The sequence below is a fragment of the Bufo gargarizans genome, chromosome 6 (genome assembly GCF_014858855.1).
Source record: "Bufo gargarizans isolate SCDJY-AF-19 chromosome 6, ASM1485885v1, whole genome shotgun sequence".
In the NCBI taxonomy this organism is placed as follows: domain Eukaryota; kingdom Metazoa; phylum Chordata; class Amphibia; order Anura; family Bufonidae; genus Bufo; species Bufo gargarizans.
Window position 1 is genome coordinate 350,041,456 of NC_058085.1, and position 24,279 is coordinate 350,065,734.

Consider the following 24,279-nt stretch of genomic DNA (forward strand, 5'->3'; position numbering starts at 1 on the left):
TGATCTATTCTAAGGTTAGATCATCAATAAAAAAAAAATTGGAAAACCCCTTTAAAGGCATACCTGTTTTTTTACATTTCTTTTTAAAAATAAGCTGCAATGTGTGTATACCTGAGTATTTGAGAAGTAGCATTATAGGTGACTATTATATAACTATCTGGCATTTTCTATAGCTATTTCCCTTCTGCAGGCTTCATTTCTAGTTCTCCTTGAGCTAGTGAATGCAGATAGATGTTATGATGTCTGCCCATAGAATACACATAAAGACAGGAGATTCTGCTTCCTAACTCACTCAGAATCTCCCAGAAGGACATTATAGAGGCGTAATGAACAGTATTGATGTGAATAAAGCACTTGGGTTGAAACTTTTTCCTCCTGAGTTATGGCTGTGTTGTGTCTGCCTCTCTGTCTCACTCTGTTGCCCCTCACCTATCCATAGACCCCTATGGGATAATATTATATGATCTTTCAGTGAGCAGGCAGTCTGTCTTGGTTTAAAGGGGTATTTCCATCTGCAAGATCATATTTGAAAAGTTTACACTAGTGCCATAGATAATTTTTGCTATTTGCTTCTATTATTTAAAATGCAGCCATTTTGATAAATTCCCTTACCTCTTACCTCATTGTTTACATGTGGCAACCCATAGATACGGCCACCACTCCACGGCCGTATCTATGGGCCGAGCTTGCGCATACTGCACTTTTCACACAGGCGGCCAGTCATTCCCACAGGAGCGCACGCGCTACCACACATGCGCATTTCTTCCTTTTTCACGGCCGCGTTTGATACACAGCTGTGCATGCTCTGTATGCAGCGTGGCCATAGGGGGAGAGAGCACGTGTGCGCAGAATCAAGCAGCAGAGAGAGGACGTGACCTCTAGACCCGGAGGACCAGCAGCCTATGTAAATGGCTGCAGCACATAATTCCTCATTCACTAAACCACCAATGGTTTTATATGCTATAACAATCAAAGAGGGAGAACTCTATAGAGAGGAGGGAGGCTGGGCATAACAATATGCAGGAAAATGTACCCTAAGGGCAATAATAGTGATTGAAACACAGTGCTGGTGGGGACTGGGGAAGACAGATGTAGCAGAGCTGTATATAAAGTGATTCAAACACAGTGCTGGTAGTGGAGAGGAAGAAGAAAAAAATGTAGCAGAGCTCTATATGAAGTGATTGAAACACAGTGCTGGTGGGGACTGGGGAAGACAGATGTAGCAGAGCTGTATATGAAGTGATTCAAACACAGTGCTGTGGGGACTGGGGAAGACAGATGTAGCAGAGCTGTATATGAAGTGATTCAAACACAGTGCTGTGGGGACTGGGAAAGACAGATGTAGCAGAGATTTATATGAAGTGATTCTAACACAGTGCTGATAGTGGAGAGAAAAACAGATGTAGCAGAGCTGTAAATGCATTTAAGGTGTATACACAACTGTAGTAGAGCTGTAATGGAAACAAAACTGCATCAGTGCTGGTGGGTGGGGGATGGTAATATTTTATGGGAGGCAAAAGCACAGATCATTTGGCTACTAGCTAACATTCTTTTAGGATGATGTATAGTAGTCAATTATTTTGCTGCTCAGAATGGTTTGGAAAAGAACACGACATGCTCCATATTTTTTGCGCGGCCGTGGAACGGAATGGTGTGCTGTCCGCATCTTTTTCGTCCCCATTGAAATAAATGGGTCCACACCCGTTCTGGAATTTGAATGAGAATCCATTTATATGGTCGTGTGAATGCACCCTTAGAAGCAGGAAACCAGGAAGAGAACAGCAGAGCTTGCTGCAGGTGAGGATGAAATAGCAAGATGGGATTCTCCCAAACACTTTATTGTAGGAAAGGAGGAGGGAAGAACAAAGCATTTTCTCTGATAGGACATAATACAAAGTTACAGTATATTCACCTGTACTATTGATTTATGAAAAGTTGTGTGAAACAACTTAAGAAAACAAGAGTATCATGTGTACACAGCTCCCAACACAAAGATTAAAGAACATTTCCTTATTTTGTAAGTGTTTCAGGTTAAAGAGTCTTCTTAGCAAAGCTCCGAGTGTTGCAAAGGAGAGTTTATCTTCTGTCTGTCTTCAGTAAGTCTGATAGGCAGAGTGATGGGCATGGGTAGTTAGGGCACATGTACTGTACATAGTCAGGGACTGGAGTAGTGACAAGAGGCAGGCTTCGGTGCTCAGTAAAATGCTGAAGTCTGAAGATAAACTCTCTTTAGCAACGCTGTCAGAGCTTTGTTGAGAAGTTTCTTTACTTCCTGTTTGATAGAACAAAGAAATATCTTTCCCTAATGTATTATATTACAAAAATGTTTAACACCACTACAATATATTAAAAATAAACTGAAAGGATAGTTACACTTCACCTTTCAACACCATGTCATATCTAGGTATTTTCCTAATAAGTTTTTATAGTCATCTTATTCTAAAGCAGGGCGCCAAATACTCTGCATAGACATAGACGTAAATGATAAAATTCTGGTCCTGCACTTATCACTAGAGGGAGCTTAGGAGCTTACTGCATACTGCTTTATAATTATGTGTAATGTATAAACCGTTTGCAGTAAGCTCATATGCTCCCTCTAGTGGTGGCTAAAGATACCAGTATTTATTAATTCTGTATCTGCAGTTGATATGGAAATCTGCAGAAGAAAAACAACATACCTCTGACCCCTATAATAATTTTTAATCAGCTTTCAATAAGCATTTAATCAGCACTTATTTTCCTACTTATTTAGATATAAAAAGTAGTGCTAAAATTGAGCCTTTTTAATGACTCGGTGGAACAGCTATTTTTACAGTTCTTCTAAGCTCCAAGCTACCTATAGTATAATACTAGCTAGGAAAATAAAAGACTCTACCTGAGTGGAAGAAAATCCTCCAAATGCATTTTGTTGCTTGCTCAACCAGCTCACAATCTTTGCTGCATAGAAGAGGTTTTTGGTAGGTGCTGAGAGCAGAGCCAATAGCACGTACGATGTCAATTCCACCTCTGTTGATGAAGCTTGTTGCCAGAAAGGGTCATTGGATCTGGGTTGGGGTTTTGGTTGCCAGTAGAGTTGTCCATCTTTCACATTGAGCATAATAAAAATCACAGAAAAAAAAAGCTACAGTGAATAAAACTCACATCAGAGATTCATTTCAGGCTGCTTAAAATCCTTAAATATACATTTTGAATAAAAATTATTGTTCACAAAAAAAATGCTAAAATATTTTAACTTCAGACACATTACTGGCAACCACCATTAATTTCTTTTTAAATAAAAGCAGTTTTCCCATTTCAGAAAATGGGGTCAGATCACTAGGATAAAGACTCTAGGTTGCAAATTCTTTTTTTTTCAGATTGCAAAACTGCGCTGAAATTCTTGTGCAGATAATGGAGGACCTCTTGGATGCAAGCTCTGCAGTCCCCGCAATGTATAGTGGGGAAATGTGAGACAGTATGGCAAAATCTGGACTCCTTATCTGCAGTACTACTCATGTATTACAGCAGCTAATAGTTCTTAAAGGGAATCTATCACCGGGAAATTCGCTGGTAAATCAGGCACAGTGGGGGAGATTTATCAAGACTGGGGCTCCCATGTGCCAGTCTTGATCTTCCAGTGCTGGGGTAAGATGCAGGCTCGGACTGGCCCACAGGGGTACAGGGGAATCCCCCGGTGGGCCCCTAGTCTCCCACCCCTTGCACAAGTGGCACATAACACACTAGATTTACTGCACTGCATACATATATTTAATGTACAGTATCTCATCCAGCCGATGTTTATATAAAAAACTTGTTCGATTATTTATTATATTTAAATGTATCCGTATGGTGGGCCCCCCCAAAATTTTTTACTGGTGGGCCCTAGGTACCCCAGCCCGACACCGGTAAGATGCGCCTACTTTATTAAGAGGCAGATGTGTCTAAATAAATTAGTCATATTTCCCGCAGTTGTGCACAAGTCTAGGAGCCTGGCGCAGACTTGAGCAGTAAGTTATAGTGAATCCGGCGAGCCACTCTAAGCCCTGATCTTTTATGGCACAAATAAGGTGACATAAAAGCCTTCATAATTCTCCCAATGTCTTGTAGGGCTAGCTCAGCTGAATCTAATGATACTTTTCACTTAGTGATCCGTTGATTCATTTGGGAGAAAACGTACATGTAATCCATTTGCAAATGAAGGGAAGCAATAAATATTGTACAGGAAAGATCTGTCCATGGTCAGTAGCTTTTTCAAGGTTAAAGAGAGTCTGTCAGCATTTCATTTTATGCAAAACTGCTGACAGTGCTAGGTATGAGCTAGTAAAAGCAGGAAAAACATATTTTTGTGTAAATTGTATCATCAGGATTTATGTCAATATTAGGGATGAGCGGACCCATGGACATGAACTCGAACACAAACCCCTTTGAAGTCAACGGGGACCTGAACTTTGGTGCATTAAAATGGCTGTAAAATAGTCGTAGTAATGGCTAGAGATTGCCCTGCAAACAAATGTGGATAGGGAAATGATGACTTAAAATAACAGAATATAAAAAAATTTAAAATAATAATCTTGAACTAGGAGGCGGAGGATAAAGTGGAGTAGGAGGTTAAGGAGGCGGTGGATGTGGCGATGTAGGTGCAAGCGGCGGTGGAGGAGGAGGTAGCCAAGACTGTTTTTCAATTTCATTTTTTTCCCCTTTATTTTTATTTTTTCATTTTTATTTTTTATAAATCTGGGAACACCCCAAAACATTGGGAAATAGAAAAGAGAATGCAAAGAGAAAGTGTGCTGAAGTATAACAATGGCTGGGTGCAGACAGTATACTTGTATACACAAGGTACAGACATGCCTGGTTCATTTTAATGCCTGGATCATTTTAACGTGCTAAACACACATTCAATCAATACACTGGCTGCAGGGCAGGCCAGCACCTCTAAGGCGTAAAGGGCTAGCTCAGGCCATGTGCCTAATTTGGAGACCCATAAGTTGAATGGGGCAAACCCATCAGTCAGTACGTGTAGGCGTGTGCACACATACTGCTCCACCATGTTGCTGAAATGCTGCCTCCTGCTAATACGTTCCGTTGTTAGTGCTGGTTGCTGTGGTATGCTGACAAAGCTTTTCCACATTTCGGCCATGCTAACCCTCCCTTCTGAGGTGCTGGCAGTGCCAGCTGCGTTGGCGACTTCTTCCTCCTCCTCCTCTGCTTTCACCTTGTGCTTCCACTGAGCCCCCGCTATCAGGTGTGAATGCCATCAGCAGCGCTTCTACCAGCGTACGCTTGTAGTCGCGCATATTCCGACCACACTCCAGTTATGGAATTAAGGACAGCACGTTGTCCTTGTAGCAGGGATCCAGCAGGGTGGCCAACCAGTAATTAGCACTGGTTAGAATGTGGGCAACTCGGCGGTCGTTTCGCAGGCACTGCAACATGTAGTCGCTCATGTCTGCCAGGCTGACCAGAGGCAATGACAAGATGTCCTCTGTGGGAGGTGTATCATCTGTGCCCTCTGTATCCCCCAGCCACGCTCCTTTGATGCCCATAAGTTGCTTTGGGTGCCACCCTGCTGTGAACACGGTTCCTCCTCCTCCTCCTCCTCATCCTGCAGAACTGTGCCCTGGCTGGACAGTTGTGTACCTGGCCTCTGTTGGTGCAGGAACCCACCCTCTGAGCCACTTGTGAATGAATGGCCTGATAACCATGGGAATGATCCCTCTTCCTCCTCCTCTTTCTCCTGTGCCACATCCTCTTCCATCATCACCTGAAGTGTTTTTTCAAGGAGACATAGAAATGGGATAGTAACGCTGAGGACTGCGTCATCGGCACTGGCCATGTTTGTAGAGTACTCGAAACAGCACAACACGGCACACACGTCCTGCATGGAGGCCCAGTCATTGGTGGTGAAGTGGTGCTGTTCCGCAGAGCGACTGACCCGTGTGTGCTGCAGCTGAAACTCCACTATTGCCTGCTGCTGCTCGCACAGTCTCTCCAGCATGTGCAAGGGGGAGTTACACCTTGTGGGTATGTCACATATGAGGCGGTGAGCGGGAAGGCTGAAGTTAAGCTGCATCGCAGACAGGCGAGCAGCAGCAGGGTGAAAATACCAAAAGTGCACACAGATGGCACACACTTTCTGCAGCACCTCTGACATATCGGGGTAATTTTTCAGGAACCTCTGCACTACCAAATTCAGGACATGCACCAGGTAAGGGATGTGCGTCAAACTGGCTAGCCCCAGAGCTGCTACTAGATTTCGCCCGTTATCGCACACCACCTGGCCAAGCTTCAGGCTAAGCAGCACCAACCACTCATAGGTTTGTTGTTCAATACCCGTCCACAGCTCCTGCTCGGTGTGTTTTTTTCCCCCCAAACAGATGAGTTTTAAAACATCCTGCTGTCGTTTTCCCCTGGCTGTGCTGAAGTTGGTCGTGAAGGTGTTATGCTGACCAGATGAGGAGGCGGTAGAGGAGGAAGCGGAGTAGGAGGAGGAGGCAACAGGAGGCAATGAGAAATGTCCTGCAATCCTCGAGGATGGTAGAACATGCGCCAAGCTGCTATCTGCCTCAGGTCCAGCCGCCACTGCATTTACCCAGTGTGCAGTTAGGGAGATATATCATCCCTGCCTGTGCTTACTGGTCCATGTATTGGTAGTTATGTGGACCTTGCCACAGATGGCATTGCGCAGTGCACACCTGATTTTGTCCGCCACTTGGGCAGGGATGGCTCGCCTGGAAAGTAGTGGCGGCTGGGAACCACGTACTGTGGGAGAGCCACCGCCATAATGTTTTTAAAAGTCTCTGTCTCCACCAGATGGAATGACAGCATTTTAAAGGCCAGGAATTTTGAAATGCTGGCATTCAGGGCCAGGGATCGCGGGTGGGTAAGGGGGTACTTCCTCTTTCTCTCCAGTGTTTGGAAGATGGACAGCTGAACGCTTCCATGGACAGTGTGGACATGCTGGGTGACGATGGCGGAGGTGGTGGTGTTGCTGCCACATCCTCTGTGGGGTGGCAGGAGCCACTGTCGCTCCAGAGGGGGAGGAAGAGGCCGAGACCGCAGCAGAAGAGGGAGCAAGAGGACCGTGAGATCTTTTGTGTTTTTTGAGGTGTGTATGCCATTTCAGCTCATGCTTTGCATTTAGATGCCTGGTCATGCAAGTGGTGCTCAGGTTTAGAACATTATGCATCGCTTCAGGCTCTGATTGCACAGCGAGCAAACCACTTGCGTCTTGTCATCAGCATATTGTCTAAAAAACTGCCATGCCAGGGAACTCCTTGGAGCTGGCTTTGGTGCGCTCAGTCCCTGGGTGCAGTGGGCAGTAGCAGGCGTACTGTCTAGGGGACGGGCACTCTGCTTTTGCACCCTGCTCCCTCTTTTGCTGAGCAGCTGGTGCTGTGTGACCACCATCTCTTCCTCCAAACTGCACACGTCACTCGCATGACCTTGATTGCATGTGGGGTCTAGGACCTCATCATCCTCCACATCATCTTCCACCCACTCTTCACCCCTGCCCTTCTTGCCGGTCTGCACATGGAAGAAAGCCGCAGCAGTTGGCACCTGTGTTTCTTCATCATCATCAGAGACATGCTTCGATGGTCCTCCCATGTCCACATCCTGAAATATAAGGGGTTGGACATCAGTGCACTCAATCTCTTCTACTCCTGGGGCAGGGCTTGGTAGATGGCCCATGGAAACCCCGGCAGCAGAGTCATCAAAAATCATAAGAAACTGCTGCATGACTTGTGGCTCAGACTGCATGGCTGATTTGCAAGTGGGTGTGGTGAAAGACAGATGCCCATGGGCTGCAGGTGCCAACTCTGCGGTTGCAGCAGGGGACCGGGTGGGAGACAATGTGAAGGAACTGGAGGCACTGTCAGCCATCCAATCTACTACCGCTTTTACTTGTTCTGGTCTCACCATTCGTACACCGGTATTCGGGCCTACAAAATTACGCTGAACGTCCTGTCGCCTAGGTTCACCTGAGGAAGGTGTTTTATTTGAGTGTGTGTAGGTGGCACAGATCGACCACGTCCTCTCTCTGCAACAGGAGCTCCACCAGCACCAGCAGCACCACGACCAGGGCCACATCCCTTATTTGATGCTCTCCTCATTCTTTGAGGTCACCCACCGAACTAACAGACAATTTAACTATATTAATTTCCCTGTCACGTATGCAGTGCAGGCGTACCTCACACCAAAAATGGGAATATGTTACCGGCCGAACTAACAGACGGATTAACTATATTAATTTCTCTGTCACGTATGCAGTGCATGTGTATCTCACACCAAAAATGGGTATGTGTTACCGGCCGAACTAACAGATTAATTAACTATATTAATTTCCCTGTCACGTTTAAAGTGCAAATGTATCTCTTACCAAAAATGGGAATATGTCACCCACCGAACTAACAGACGGATTAACTATTATATATTTGCATTTTATGGGGCGAATACTAATGAGTGCTCCCATTATGGAAGCGCTCATTAGTACTAGAGGACCAGGAAGGGGTGAAGGCTCTGTACCTACCTCTTCCTTGTCCTCGGCTGTCGGCTGTGCAGTGGCTGCGCACAGCGTGAAGGCGCTCTGTGACCTCACGCTGTGCGCGCCAGTTCACAGCACAGCCGACAGCAGTGGGAAGAAGATCTCGCTGGAGGAGAGGAACGGCGGCGTCCAGGAGCAGGAGAGGTAAGTGGTTTATTTATTTTGTGATCTGAGGCTGGGGGCTGCTGAATAATGGCTGGGGGCTGATGATATATATGGCTGGGGGCTGATTATACATATGGCTGGGGGCTGATATGAGGCATGGAGGGTCTGATCTGAGGTCTTATTAACATTGGGGTTTAATCGGGGTTGTCAGCTAAGATCGGATTAACATTGGGGTTCTGATTGTTGGTCTGACCTGAGGTGTTATGAAAAATATTTTTTTCTTATTGTCTTACTCTAAAACCTATGTGCGTCTTATAGGGTGAAAAATACGGTATATTTCTGTGTCAGGGGTACAAAGATGGTGCATTGCACCCACAGAATTAACAGCCAGATTTATTATTATGTGTCAGGAGTGCAAAGCTGGTGTATTGCAGTCACAAAAAAATCATTATAGGTCACCCACAAAACAAATAGCCAGATCCCTAACACTCTCCCTCGCTTCAGCTGCCTGCTTCCTTTCCCTGCACTACTCAGAGCTGATTGGCGGTGCTGCACATGATCCAGCTTGTATAGAGGCTGGGTCACATGATGCACCGGCCAATCACAGCCATGCCATTACTAGGCATGGCTGTGATGACTTCTGAGTGCCCACAGCTTAAAAGCTTGTCGATTGGCTGCCCTGCAGCCTTTCAAAAGCTTTATTAAATGCCTGAAGACACCGAACTCAAACTTTTCTGGCAAATTTCGGGTTCGGATCCGGGTACCCAAACTTGCAAAGTTCGGTACGGACCCGAACTTTACAGTTTGGGTTCGCTCAACACTAGTCAATATAATTTTTTTTCTTCCAGATTCTGCGTCTGTTATGAGTTTAGCGGTTTAGCGGTTGAGGTCCCACATCTATGAGGTCCACAGAGTATAAGTGTGACTTGTGCTGTACCCATTTATTCATATTTGAGACATACCCTGGGTAAGGTTTATCAAATAGTTTAGGTTCAACGCCTGCATAGGCATCTGTAAATATCTTGTCCCAGGTGAAAATGTAATACTTCACTTTTATTATTATTTGGGTTAAAATACGTGCTTTATACCTTTATTTAATTTTACTTAATGAACCAAATAATAGAAAAAGATTAAAAATACAGTAAACACTCCACTGCGTGGTCAAATGATGCTCAGTGAGTCAGGAGGGAGAGCACGTGCACTATCTCTCACCCCTGTTAGCTGCCTTCATGTCGCTTGCAGTGACACCTTCATCTAGGCTAAGTTGTGGGAGCTGAACTCGCTCTTCCCACTTCTAATACAGCACATGGATGATACCATATGTTAGCTGACCTCTGTCTATCCCTTTGGTGGTGCACACTGCGTACATAACATTCACGGTTTGAATACCGTATCACACTGCTAAACTACTCTAGCTTTGATAAGTAGGCCGGTCGGACTACTGCTAACTAACTGACAGTGGAGTGGATCGCTGATTTAAAAGCTAAATCTGCCCCCCAACATGTTTCACCAGATAACTGGCTTCTTCAGGGGATTTGGGCAGCGCCTAGATGAAGGTGCAAGCGACATGAAGGCAGCCAACTGCCTATAAGTGACAGGGGTAAGAGATAGTGCACGTTCCCTCCCTCCTGATTCACTGAGCATCATTTAACCACGCAGTGGAGTGTTTACTGCATTTTTAATCTTTTTCTATTATTTGGTTCATTAAGTAAAATGAAATAAAGGTATAACGCACGTATTTTAACCCAAATAATAATAAAAGTGAAGTATTAAATTTTCACCTGGGACAAGATAGGTTCAATGCCTGCATTGGCATTTGTGCTGTACCCAGCACAGCAACATTCACAGTAATTGGGACTCCCAATGGAAATTCCTTGAAGACTTCTTTAAGCAGGTGCATAATGCAATCTGTTCGGAAAACATAAGACAAGAAGCAAATGGAGAAAACTGGCCAACAGGTCTTATATCGCCATCATATTGATCTGTATAATGGATGGTATGCTGTAACTGTATGGACATTATTATACAACGCACCCCTCTTCACAGCTTTCTGCTCCAGTCTGTCCAGTAAGATCCTCCTGTAATACGTGTCTCCGTATAATGTGAAAGCATAGGCGAGCAATGCTTGGGTGTACATATTATTAATGGTCAAAGCTAATTGTTGTAGGCAAATGACTGAATCTCTGACAAGAGGGTCCTGGAAGACAAATATTCTCAATTAGACTCCAGATTATTGATGACCTTAAAAATGAGCTGTCCCCTCTCCTCAAGTGTCTGTTTAGTAGCTACTTGCATTCCTTATTTTATTACAATTCTGGATCATCTTTTCATAGAATTCTATGTTGTTCCGGTCCTCATTTATTGCTATTGAATCTCGACACTTTTGTAATTGCATGTAATTAAAAATGTATTATAGCTACTAAGCTATTCAATAAAATGTATCTGTATAGTGCCACCTGCTGTTTGCTCTTTTCCTAATTTCTGTGTTCTGCTCATTGAGACGGACGCACATGCTCATTTCCATCCTTCAACCACCACCAGCTGCAGCTGAAAGGACACACCCCCTGAGAAAGGACACATCCCCTAAGCTGTCCACTTGAATTAAATCTATCAAATATCAACATATATGATCCAGCGCTCCAGTGTGTCGCATTTATCCACAGATTTACTCTCCGCTGAGGAAGGTCCTAGAAGGACCGGAACATCCGGTTTACATCTAAGTCTGTGATTTCTACAAAAGCCATTTTCATAAATAAAGGCTCATGCATGCGAAAGTATTTTCTTTCCATGTTCCTTTCAATGGGTCCGCAAAAAAAACACGTTACTCTGTTTCCGTATGTCCGCATGTCCGTATGTCCTATTATTGTCTGCATTACGGACAAGGATAGGATGGTTCTATTAGAGGCCAGCTGTTTTGTTCCGCAAAATACGAAATGCACACGGACGGCATCCGTATTTTTGGCGTATCCATGTTTTGTGGACCAAATCAATTGCTATATGGTAATAAAGTTGGGCATGGCCCAAATGTATCCACAGAATAATTAGTGTCCGTGTGTCTTATTTATGGATCATTTTTAAGGTTAGCAAAGGACATATGATCTATAATCCTATGATTACACAGTGATTACTTACTTGTGGAGATCTACCTGACTCCAGCAGTGCTATTGTTACATAAGTGGAAAGGGACACGTCGTCTTCAACACCTCCCTGTAACATAAACATAATTTCATGTGGGCACATGGCTCACTGGGAGGCATACAGTATTTTTCCTTTGATTCCTAGGAACATTTGCGAAAATAGACCCCAAGCACTGTGAGCAATTTAAAGCAGAGAGGCACTCTTCTCTATCATACCCACAATATTGGCACCCAGGGTAGTGAAAAACTGGCTAAAGGGTCATATGTCACCCTATTTTACCACAGGAAGGAAAGAGGGCAAAAATTATTGGCACTTACTTTCCTGTAATGAAGGGTTATGCGTGTTACAACCAACTCTACACTTTGGGCTCCATTATTCCCTAGAGAAGTGTTCCTCAACTCCAGTCATCAGGGCCCACCTACCAGTCATGATTTGAGAATATCCCACAGAATGAATATCTGTGGTCAGTCCTGATTCGGTGACACTAGTTATATCACCTGCTCAATACTAAGGAAATCCTGAAAACGTGACCGGCGGTGGACCACGAGGACTGGAGTTGAGGAACCCTGCCATAGAGCGTTGATACAACAGAACAAAGAAAGGATTATACCTTCATGGAAGTGTGGAACAGTTTGCCTACATTTCGGAAGCAGCCGGTATAATACCGGTTTCTCGTCAGCCAAGCATAGGAAGTGTTGAGCTGAACTTCATCAATAAAGATGTAAGGTTGAGATTTACTGAATGACTTCACAACAAAAGCAGTCAACCTAATAGATTGAAGATGAAGATCAAGTATAATGCCGGATGTTATCCATTCAGCTTGAACAGTTTCTAAGCATTTTATAATACTCACCATGTATTTCCTTCAGGATCACCCTTACCATAAGCACTGTATGATCCATCATCACGTTTATACGTCAGCTGCCTTTGGTACCCTGGAAGATAGCAACCAATTTGTACAAGTTTATATGAATTAGGAAAAAGCAAAGATCTCAAGTCAGAATTCCAAACATTGGTTTCAGTTATTATCTTTGTGACTACGTAGTAACTGAGTCAGAAAATGGTCACTTGGTTGACAGGTGCAGAAAGGAAGACATTATTTGAAGGAAAATTGGGAATGATACAGGGAAATGGCTGGATTCATGCTACATGGCATGTTGTATCTGGAAGAGAAGTCATATGTTGTTCTGTCAGAGAAATTGTATTAATGAACAAGGAAATATGAAATCAATGACACCTCACCATTCTTTTTTTTATTTTTTATAATAAACTTTATTTTATTTATAATACAAAAAATAAATATCAATATAGCCTTAGTAGTGTTATAAATCCTAAAGTCCGTAAATTTCTAATTTGCAAGCGCAATTAGTACCAATTACATACAAATAACCATACTTATGGAGATAAAACAAATCAAATGGAGATCTCACTTGCTAAGAGGGGAGCGGGACTCGCAGCCACACAAAGCATCTAACTTAACATGTTGATATCCAAAAAAGGGCAAAGGTCGGGGACCCACGGTCCGGGCAGCCATCGGGGGGCGAGCACGCGCTCCACGCGTCCTTTCCCGAATATAGGTACAGAGAGCGGCAGGATTAACAATCTTAAATCCATTCACCTGGTACTCACATTAACCATACATAGCGGGCTTATAGCGATCTTTAATCGCAGACATTTCTTAAAGCAACCTGGGGGGGTCCAGCAGTCTTCTGTCGCGGTGGAGAAAGAAAAAAGAAACAGAAAGCCACAGCATATTTTACTGCCTCTTCCCCATATATAGTTAAAATTGAAAATTTGTGCCCAGCTCATCCATGCCTCACATACAGTCACACCAGTATCTCAGGTGCGAGGGGACTCAAATCAAGTATCACTCACCGGCGTTTAAAAGAAATGTGGGCAGAAACACCACCAAAAGCCGGCTCTGTCCCCTAATTGCACCCATACCGCATGTATCGTATCGCTGCCTACAGTCCAACCACATATCGAAAAGAAAGAGCCGCATTTCAGGGCGCACCCGGTCGGAATAAAAACCTGATAGTCCCAAACCCCGGGTCCCCGCCCGTAAACGCAGAGTGCCTTGTTTTAGCGAGAACTTTATCCATTATACAGTGCCTGAGAGTCCCGCCGTCCTCCAGCATTCCTAGAGATATTCCAATATTCAGATGCGATTTCACATCCTTTCCCAATTGCACTACATAAAGAAAAACCGGACTAATAAGATCATTCCCAACCACCCCCCACCCCCCCCCCCCCCCACCTTGCAGGGAAAAAAATAAAATAAAAAATAATTAAGAAAAAAACAATTCCAAATTAATTAATTACCCGTGTCCCAATCTTCCCACAATTTGCACCACTTTAGATAGGATCCTCTTTGTTTATACAAAATCCTCTCATAAATCTTCACTTTCTCGACCAGGGCCAACCAGTTACTGCAATCTGGAGCAGAGGAGCAAAACCATAATCTAGAGACCAGAAGCCTGGCCAAGAACATAACCTTAATCAGTAGTTGGCGTTTTATGGGCTGGTAGTCAACCTCCGATAGGTCTCCCAGGACCCATATCATGGGGGACAAAGGAACAACAATGTTAAATTTACGAGCCAAGGTATTTTGGACCGATCTCCAATAGCTACCCACCATCGGGCAGTCCCAAAACAGATGTAGATGGTCTGCCTCGGAGTCGCCACAGCGTGGGCAGTCAGAGGAGACTCTGAGTCCTCTCCTATATAACCACATGGGTGTCACGTATATTTTGTGCAAAATATTAAATTGTACAACTGTGTGATTGAAATTCTGTGAAACAAGTTTTAAGCTTTCCCCTATGTTCTCCCAGTCTACGGGACCCACCTCTGAGAGTGTCAGTGACCAGGATTTCTGTCCTGGAGAGCGAAGACCCTCAAAAAATTTTTTCATTAAGTGTCTATAACAATGTGATATTGTAATTTTCGTGACAGTTTTCTTAATAATTAAATCATGTAAAAATTCAGGAGTATCTATAAACAGAAGGTGACTATTCAAAGTGCTAGAAAGTGCTGACCTCAATTGAAAATATGCATACCAAGCCACCTCGGCCAAATTTACCCTTTGCCCTAACTCCATCAGGGGCAAAATTTGTCCGCCACTAACCACCTGATGTAGGTACTGAACATTCTTAGTCCTCCAGTACTGGCAGCAATTCAAATCCCTTAAATTCAAAAGCTTTGAGTTATGCCATAATGGAGTGCAAATAAGTGATGCCTTAATTCCACACCAACTCCTAATAGTCCGCCAGGTCTTTATAGCCATTCTGCAAAAAAGTGTATACTCAGTCTGTATATTTAGTAAATAGTCGGACTCCAATACAGTAAAGAAGTCCGTAAAACCTGAGTCTTTCACTACCCTATTGCAGAACTGGCTATTTTCCCAGTCGTTAAAAAAGCAAAGTTGAGAGGCCACAAAGTAACCCCTAAAGTAGGGCAGATTAAGGCCTCCCTGATTATAAGGCATGGAGAAATAGAGTGTCTTCAATCTCACACGCTTCCTCCCCCATAATAGATCATTAAGCATCCGCTCTATCAATCTAAAGTATTTGTCTGCGATCCATACAGGCGAGTTGCGCAGGACATAGAGGACCTGGGGCAGTACTACCATTTTTATTAAAGAGATTCTGTCCGCTCTTGCCTTTACAATTTTTTCCCATATCTTAATTTTGGCCCTCAGTTTTACCAGCAGAGGAATCAGATTGAGTTGTAAATATTCCTGAGGTTTGGCAGAAACTGAAATCCCCAGGTACTTTATTGAATCAGCGACTGTTAGTTGGTTATCCCAGTCGCCTCGCAGCTCGTCTATAGGGAGAAGAACCGTCTTCTCCCAATTGATTTCCAAACCAGACGGTGCAGAGAAAGAGCCAACCAGATCCATTATACGAGGGAGAGTGGTTTCTGTTTGATGAGCAAAAACCAAGATATCATCTGCGTAGAGAGATACACGGTCGTGTTTCCCCATTATACCAAAACCGGCCACTGGCGGATCCAGCCTTATACTGGCTGCTAAGGGTTCGATATAAATATTGAACAAAAGAGGGGAAAGAGGGCAACCTTGGCGGGTACCTCTTCCTAGGGTAAAGCTCTGAGTGAACGTATCATTAATCCTAATCCTAGCAACTGGGGAGCGATATAATAGCTGAACCATCGCCATAAATCTAGGGCCAAAGCCCATTTTTTTCATTACCTCCCAGAGAAAGGTCCGCTCCACCCTGTCGAATGCTTTAGTGGCATCCAACGACAGGATGGAGCGGGTACCGCCTCCCGGGGACTGAATATTCATAAATAGTCTATGCAGGTTATAATGGGTACCCCTTTTAGGCATAAAGCCATTTTGGTCTGGGTGGATAATAGAGGATATCACCCGTGAAAGCCTCCTTGCCAAGACTTTTGATAATAACTTAGCGTCTGTATTTAATAATGAAATTGGCCTGTAAGAACTCATTTCTATCGGGTCTTTATCCTTTTTGGGAATTAGAACAATAAGGGCCTCCATCATAGAACATGGTAGGCTCCCTCCCTGCACCGCCTGGGAGAGAACCTCAAGCAACTGAGGAAGAATCACATCACTATACTTACGGTAGACCTCATATGGAAGGCCATCCGTCCCTGGCGACGAGTTCCCAGAGACCGATCCCAAAACCTCCTGGAGCTCCGAAAGAGATAGCTCCTCTTCCAGATATTCTATTTGAGCTTCATTTAAAGTAGAAAGTGGAATCCCCTCCAGGAACCGCGTCGCCAGCTCGGGTGACACGCCAAAAGAGGAGCTATATATCTGAGTAAAGTATTGTAAAAAGGTGTCCCTAATTCCTTCTGCGTCCGTGATAATTTCCCCCGCTGTATTGCGAATAGAGATAATAGATTGATTTTTCTTATCTTGTTGTGTGATTATCCTAGCTAGCAGCCTACCAGGACGTCCAGACTCCGTGAAATATTTTAAACCCTTAAAAAATACTCTATGATTTGCTTTCTCTATTAGATATTTTTCCAAGGAGCAGCTGGCCTCCTGCATCTCTTCCCTGTTATACTCAGTAGGTTGGCTGATAAATCGCTCAGTTGTGTCCGCAGCAGCCTTGGCCAGTTCCTCCTCTTTTTTTTTAAATGTTCTCTTTGCTGCAACAATCTCGCTTATGAAGACCCCCCTCAGATATGCTTTCATAGAATCCCATACTACATTGATGTTCGCAGAGGGAAGGTTAACCTCCCAAAAGGAGGACATCAGAGATTTAATGGACTGAAGGTTATCCATAATAGTAAGCCAGTATGGATTCAGCCTAAATCCTAACCCCCGATTATCCTTATTCCTCCCCGTGCAGACCTCAACCAGTACGGGTGAGTGGTCCGAAACTGTTCTTACCCCATATCGTATCTTCCGGATATTGCTCAGATTGCTCTCATTAGTAAATGCTAAATCAATCCTGGACATTGCTCTGCCACCCCTGCTAACACAAGAGTATACTCTCTTTCCCCCACCAAGATGTTCCCATATATCCACCAGTCCCACCTCCAGGCAGAACTGTGGCAACGGTGAATTGCATGCATTCCTCACCTGTTCTGCATCTAGTGTGAATCTATCTTTATTGGGGTCCATAACTGCATTAAAGTCCCCCATCAGAACTAGCCGGCATTCTGATCTCCCTTCAGAAAAACGTGTAAACTGGATCAGTGGGTACATAGAGAAGGGCGGGGGTATATAAAAAAAAGCAAGAATATAGCTACAACCATACAGCTTACCATACAGAAAGATAAACCTCACCATTCTTCATGAAGTTAATAACTTTACTCTTAATTTCGCTGTTCATCTGATTAGTTTTTTCCAGATATTGCAGAACAAAAATGTTTGGGGCAAAACGAATCATGTTTTGTTCACCACAACCAGAAGGCATGGCCAGGAGATGCTCTAAGTGCTCAAGGGTTGTGCCCATCATATCTCCTACAGGAAAAAGAAGTAACAATGAATTCAATATATTTAAAGGGGTTTTCCACTTTTTTGATATTGATGACCTATCTGGATCATAGGTGATCAATATTAGATCAGTGGTTGTCTGACACCCTGCACTCCCACCGGGCAGCAGCTTGTGGCAGCCGCCGAGGCTGGAAACTAAACCTTGGACTGAACTGAAAGCAGATGCCTCTGTCCACTATATAGAGAATGGGGGCTGAGCTGCAGTACGAATAACACAATGGCCACTACAGAATGGACAGAACCTTCTCCTTCCAGCTTTGTCTGCTGTAATGTCTCCAGAGCTGGTGGCTTCCAGAAACAGCTAATTGTGAGGGTGATGAGTGTTGGACTTCCAGCTATCTAATAGTGATGACCTATCTGGGGGATAGGTCAACAATATGTAAAAGGTGGAAAAAACTTTTATCTGATAGGAAATGTGAATTATAGTAAAAAAAAAAAAAGAGTAAATTAGGAAATGTTATGCCTATTTCAAATGTAGGGCTGACATAAAAGACTTGGTTTATTACATAAGAAATATTAGGACTCCTAACATCAATTAAGAGGTTATTTTTAATGAATCTGGAATTGTAAGAAGCTCTAGTAGAACAACGTTTGAAAATATAACCTTAACCTTAAATAGAAATAAATTCATATTCAGTAATTTTTTGTTTATCAATTAAACTTTTAAACTTGTATTATGTAAAACTTTTAATATCTAGAAACAGCACAATCTTCTGCCGGGAAATGATGATTTAGGTGCCTGCGCGAATAACAGTTTCATACGATGAATGAGTCCCCAATAATCTGCCCGACTTTTGGGATGGTAAATCGGCCATTAGTGTGTAATATCAAATAACTGCTCTTCCCTATCAGTATCTGAAACTTACTGGTCAGATATTGTAATTTCTATAATAAAGCCACAGGCCAAATTGAGAACTTGGATCTTTAATTAGCTGCATTATTGCATTTATTAGTCTTAGGCTGAGTTCACATCACCGTATAGCTTTCCGTTCTTCTGATCTGTCAGAAGAGATGCGTTTTTGAGACAGGATAAAAAGTCCTGCATGCAATACTTTGTTTTCCGTCTAAAAAACTGATCTCAGATGGAAATGGTTCAAACGGATGCCAACTGATGCAACTGGATCCATTTAATTTTTTTTACAGGATCATGTTTTGTTTTGTTTTGTTTTTCTCTTCCTCTGACAGATCAGATGTATGTTATGTAAGCTCAGCCTTAGTTCAAACTTCAGAGATTTGATCAGCAATTTCCATCAGTGATTGTGAGCCAAAACCAGAAGTGGAGGCTACACAGAGACAAGATATAATGGATAGTGTTGATTGAGCATCATAATGCTCTGGGGCTTGGGCCGAACACATTAGGATGCTCGGGTGCTCGGTAGAAGTCAATGGGAGAACCCAAGCATTAAATCAGGCACCCTCTGCTCTGAAGAGGGGAGGGTGCCTGGTTCATAGTAAAAGATCAGAAATTGATGGAAAAACCACCAAAATGGTTCGGGAACAGCATGTGGAGGATGTCTGGATGCATCTTGGACTCCCAGGTCGCTGCTGGGAACGATGTTGTCCGAGTAGTACGCCACTTTTACATACTGACAATAATACACACAAAACCGAAGATAAAATCGATTTTAGTGAAAAAATTGCTAGGAAACATTCTTTCCTGTATATTTACTTGTATATAAAGTGCAAGTTCTGCCACAAAAATTACAAGGAACCGACACTACAATACACCCTTTATTACACATAAAGAAGGGCATCATACACAGCCTTGAAAATTTATGATTGATGGCCTGCTGGTGACCATCAAAAACATTTAGAGCAAGGGCCTGCCGATCTGACCATCTAAAACATTATGGGTGAGGGCCTGCTGCCGCTTTGGTGACTCTAGATAACCTGGGGCCGATTGCGCTTTCCCCGTGACGGCGACAATCCATTCGGATGTCTGGCCTATCAACTTTCGATGTTATTGTCAGTGCAAATAATGGTGACTACGGTAACGGGGAATCAGGGTTCGATTCCGGAGAGGGAGCCTGAGAAACAGCTATGGCTACCACATCCAAGCAAGACGGCCTGCGTGCAAATGACCTATTAGGTATAATTAGGTGAGGGCCTGCAGGTGAGATGACCCTGTAAAAGATTTTAGGTGCGGGCCTGTAGGTGAGCTGACCCTGTAAAAGATTTTAGGTGCGGGCCTGCAGGTGAGCTGACCCTGTAAAAGATTGTAGGTGAAGGCCTGCTTGTGAGCTAACCTTGTAAAACATTATATGCAAGGGTCTGCTGATGAGCTGACCCTCTAAAAATGTATATGCGAGGGCCTGCTGGTGAGCTGACCCTGTAAAACATTATAGGTGAGGGCCTGCTGGTGAGATGACCCTCTAAAAAATTATATGCGAGGGCCTACTGGTGTGCTGACCCTCTAAAAAAGTTTTTGCGAGGGCCTGCAGCTGAGCTGACCCTGTAAAACATTATATGCAAAGGGAATATATGCGAGGGCATTATATGCGATGAATAAGCATGTGTTGATATAATGGAAGAGGAGAAGGAGGATGAGAAAAGGAAGATTCAACCATATACCCTTGTTTGTGGTGGAAGGGGTGCACAACAATGGTCTTTAACCCCTTAAGGACACATGACGTACCGGTACGGCATGTTTCCAGAGTCCTTAAGGACACATGACGTACCGGTACGTCATGGCTTTAAATAGCGATGCCGGCGCCGCGGGGGTTAATCGGAACGGGATGCCGGCTGAAATCATTCAGCCGGCATCCTGTAACAATGCAGGGGGGGGGGGTCATTTGACCCCCCCGCATCAACGATCGCAGAAAACCGCAGGTCAATTCAGACCTGCGGTTTTCTGCATTTCCGGTCCATTCGGGTGTCCTGTGACCCGATGAACCGGAAAAAGACTGCGATCGGTGGCGTAATTATACACCACCTATCGCAGTCCGAGGATTTGCAGAGGCGGAGCTGGCCCTGGTGCTGAACGCCGCTGTCCAGGGTGCTGATTGGTGCAGGGGAGAGAGGCGCGAGATTCAAACTTCCTGCGCTCCTCTCTCCCCTCCTCTTCCTGTCCAGCACCCTGACCGTGCAGCATCGTCCAGCACCAGCTCCTGTGTCCCCCTAATCGGCATCCATCACCCTCCTACACCCATCGCCACCCAGGTAGGTTAGGGTCAGTGAGGGAAAGGCACCTTTAGGCAGGGATAGAAGGGAAAAGTTAGAAGAAAAAAAAAGCACATTTATTCCAAACTTTTTTGTTTCAGCTTTCAGACCCCAGACCCCCCCCTGCCACTTGCCCCCCCCCCGCATCCCCCCCACCACCAGCCCTAGACCCGGTGGCTGGACGCCGGTCAGTGCAGCCGAGATGAGGACATTTTGGGGCCTCGTGCTGCATATGGGTCTAGTGCAAAAACCCAGTGTCAGGCTGTACTGGAGTGGGGACGTCCTATACCAGACCCCACTGTACAGTACGGCCATGACACGCTCCCGGTTTGAGGCCATCCGGAAATGTCTGCATTATTCCGATAATGCAGCATGTCCCCCCCGAAGTGATCCTGCCTATGACCGGCTGTACAAGATACGGCCGGTCATCGATCACTTTGGGGCCACATTTCAGCAGGCCTACGTACCTGGAAGGGAGGTCGCGGTTGATGAGTCTCTCATTGCGTTCAAGGGGAGACTCAGTTTCCGCCAAAACATTCCCACAAAGCGGGCGAGGTATGGCGTGAAGCTATACAAAATTTGTGAGAGTACCTCAGGGTACACTTACAAATTTCGTGTGTACGAGGGACGAGATTCCCGGATTCAACCACCAGAATGTCCCCCCACTCTGGGTGTTACCGGGAAACTCGTGTGGGACCTTATGTACCCACTGCTGGATAAGGGTTACCACTTGTACGTGGACAGCTTTTATACCAGCATTCCCTTGTTCAGGTCCCTTGCCGCCAGATCCACGTTCGCTTGTGGGACCGTGCGGAAAAATCAACGCGGCCTCCCTGCCCACCCCCTCCAGGTACCTATCCCCAGGGGTGAGACCCGTGCCCTTACCAGTGGAAGCCTGTTGCTGGTCAGGTATAAGGACAAGAGGGATGTCCTTATGCTGTCCACAATCCACGGTAACAGCACCACCCCCGTCTCTGTGCGAGGTACCGCGGCAACGGTCCTCAAGCCCGATTGTATCGTCGACTACAATCGGTATATGGGAGGAGTTGAGCTCTCTGATCAAGTCCTCAAGCCATATAATGCCATGCGCAAAACCCGGGCATGGTACAAAAAAGTTGCGGTCTACATGGTGCAGGTTGCCATGTACAACTCTTTTGTACTATCCCGAAGCGCTGGCAGCACAGGGACATTCCTCCAATTCTATGAGGCAGTCCTCAAAGACCTGATCTTTTCGGACCGGGAAAGAGCAGGCCGGAGTACCTCGGGAACTGGAGGCGCCCGGATCGTCCCTGGCCAACACTTTCCAGGTGTGGTCCCCCATACTGGAAAGAAGGGACGAACCCAAAAAAGATGCAGAGTGTGTCACAAGAGGGGGATACGGAAGGACACCACTACTCAGTGTGACACTTGCCCCGATCATCCGGGCCTCTGCGTTATCGATTGCTTCAGGGAGTATCACACTTCCATGGAGTACTAAATTTTTATAATCTCCAACAGTCCCCTAGAGAACATAAAACACTATGTCTCTCAGACTTTGGAGACACAGAAACAATTTTTTTTCCCCAAAAAAATATTAGTTTTAGTGCAGGCATCCTCAAACTGCGGCCCTCCAGATATTTGTAAAACTATAACTCCCAGCATGCCCAGACAACCTACAGCCATCAGCAGGGCATGGTGGGAATTGTAGTTTTACAACATCTGGAGGGCCGCAGTTTTAGGATGCCTGCTTAGTGTCTCCAAAGTCTGAGAGCCATACATATTGGGCATCGTCGCGTGCGTAAAAGTCGTCGCTATAAAAATAACATTTGACCAAACCCCTCGGATGAACGGTGTTAAAAATATAAAATAAAAACGGTGCCAAAACACCCATTTTTGGGCAAAATTTCCATTTGAATCCGTTTTTTCCAGTAATAAAGCAAGGGTTAACAGCCAAAAAAAACTCAATATTTATGGCCCTGATTCTGTAGTTTGCAGAAACACCCCATATGTGGTCGTAAATGGCTATATAGCCGCACGGCAGGGCATAGAACGAAGGGAACTCCATATGGTTTCTGGAAGGCAGATTTTGATGGACAGTTTTTTTTTTTGACACCATGTCCCATTAGAAGCCCCCCCTGGTGTAGCCTAGACTAGAAACTCCAAAAAAGTGACCCCATCTAAGAAACTACACCCCTCAAGGTATTCAAAAGTTACTTTATAAACTTTGTTAACCCTTTAGGTGTTCCACAAAACTAAATAGCAAATGTAGAAACATTTTAGAATTTTATTTTTTTGTTACCTTGCCTCAAAAAAGTGTAATATAGAGCAACCAAAAATCATATTTACCCCTAAAATAGTACCAAAACAACAACCACCTTATCCCATAGTTTCCTAGATGGGGTCACTTTTATGGAGTTTCTACTCTAGGGGTGCATCAGGGGGCTTGAAAGGGTACATGGTGTAAATAAACCAGTCCAACAAAATCTGCCTTCCAAAAACCGTATGGCGTTCCCCTTCTTCTATGTCCTGCCGTTTAGCCAAATAGTAGTTTACGACCACATTTGGGGTGTTTCTGCAAACTACAGAATCAGGGCAACCCATTTTGAGTTTTGTTTGGCTGTTAACCCATTTTTTTCAGTAATAAAGTAAGGGTTAAAATGGAAAATTTTCCAAAAAATAGAAATTTCTAAATTGTTTCTCCATCTGCCATTAACTCTTGTGGAACACCTAAAGGGTTAACAAAGTTTGTAAACCCAGTTTTGAATACCTTGAGGGGTGTACTTTCTTAGATGGAGTCACTTTTTTGAAATTTTTATTCTAGGGGTACAACAGGGGGCTTCAAATGGGACATGGTATAAACAAAACCAGTCCTGCCAAATCTGCCTTCCAAAACCCATATGGTGTTCCCCTCCTTCTATGTCCTCCCGTTCGGCCAAACAGTAGTTTACGACCACATATGGGGTGTTTTTGCAAACGACAGAATCAGGGCAACCCATTTTGAGTTTTGTTTGGCAGTTAACCCTTGTTTTACTCCTGGAAAAAATTGATTATATTGGAAAATTTTCCAAAAAATAGAAATTTCTAAATTGTTTCTCCATCTGCCAATAACTCTTGTGGAACACCTAAAGGGTTAACAAAGTTTGTAAACCCAGTTTTGAATACCTTGAGGGGTGTACTTTCTTAGATGGAGTCACTTTTTTGAAATTTCTATTCTAGGGGTGCAACAGGGGGCTTCAAATGGGACATGGTATAAACAAAACCAGTCCTGCAAAATCTGCCTTCCAAAACCCATATGGCGTTCCCCTCTTTCTACGTGCTCCCGTTTGGCCAAACAGTAGTTTACGACCACATATGGGGTGTTTCTGCAAACTACAGAATCAGGGCAACC

At 44.3% G+C, this 24,279-nt stretch overlaps 1 protein-coding gene across 1 annotated transcript in view; it reads right to left on the reverse strand.

Annotated features, from left to right (window-relative positions):
- Positions 1-24,279, reverse strand: part of LOC122941089 (alpha-2-macroglobulin-like protein 1) — a 179,359-nt gene that overhangs the window by 39,283 nt on the left and 115,797 nt on the right. Inside the window, 6 exon segments of the mRNA XM_044298085.1 lie at positions 2,876-3,081; positions 10,664-10,826; positions 11,762-11,836; positions 12,378-12,534; positions 12,621-12,702; positions 17,544-17,720. Of these exon segments, the coding sequence (XP_044154020.1) occupies positions 2,876-3,081; positions 10,664-10,826; positions 11,762-11,836; positions 12,378-12,534; positions 12,621-12,702; positions 17,544-17,720 (860 nt within the window).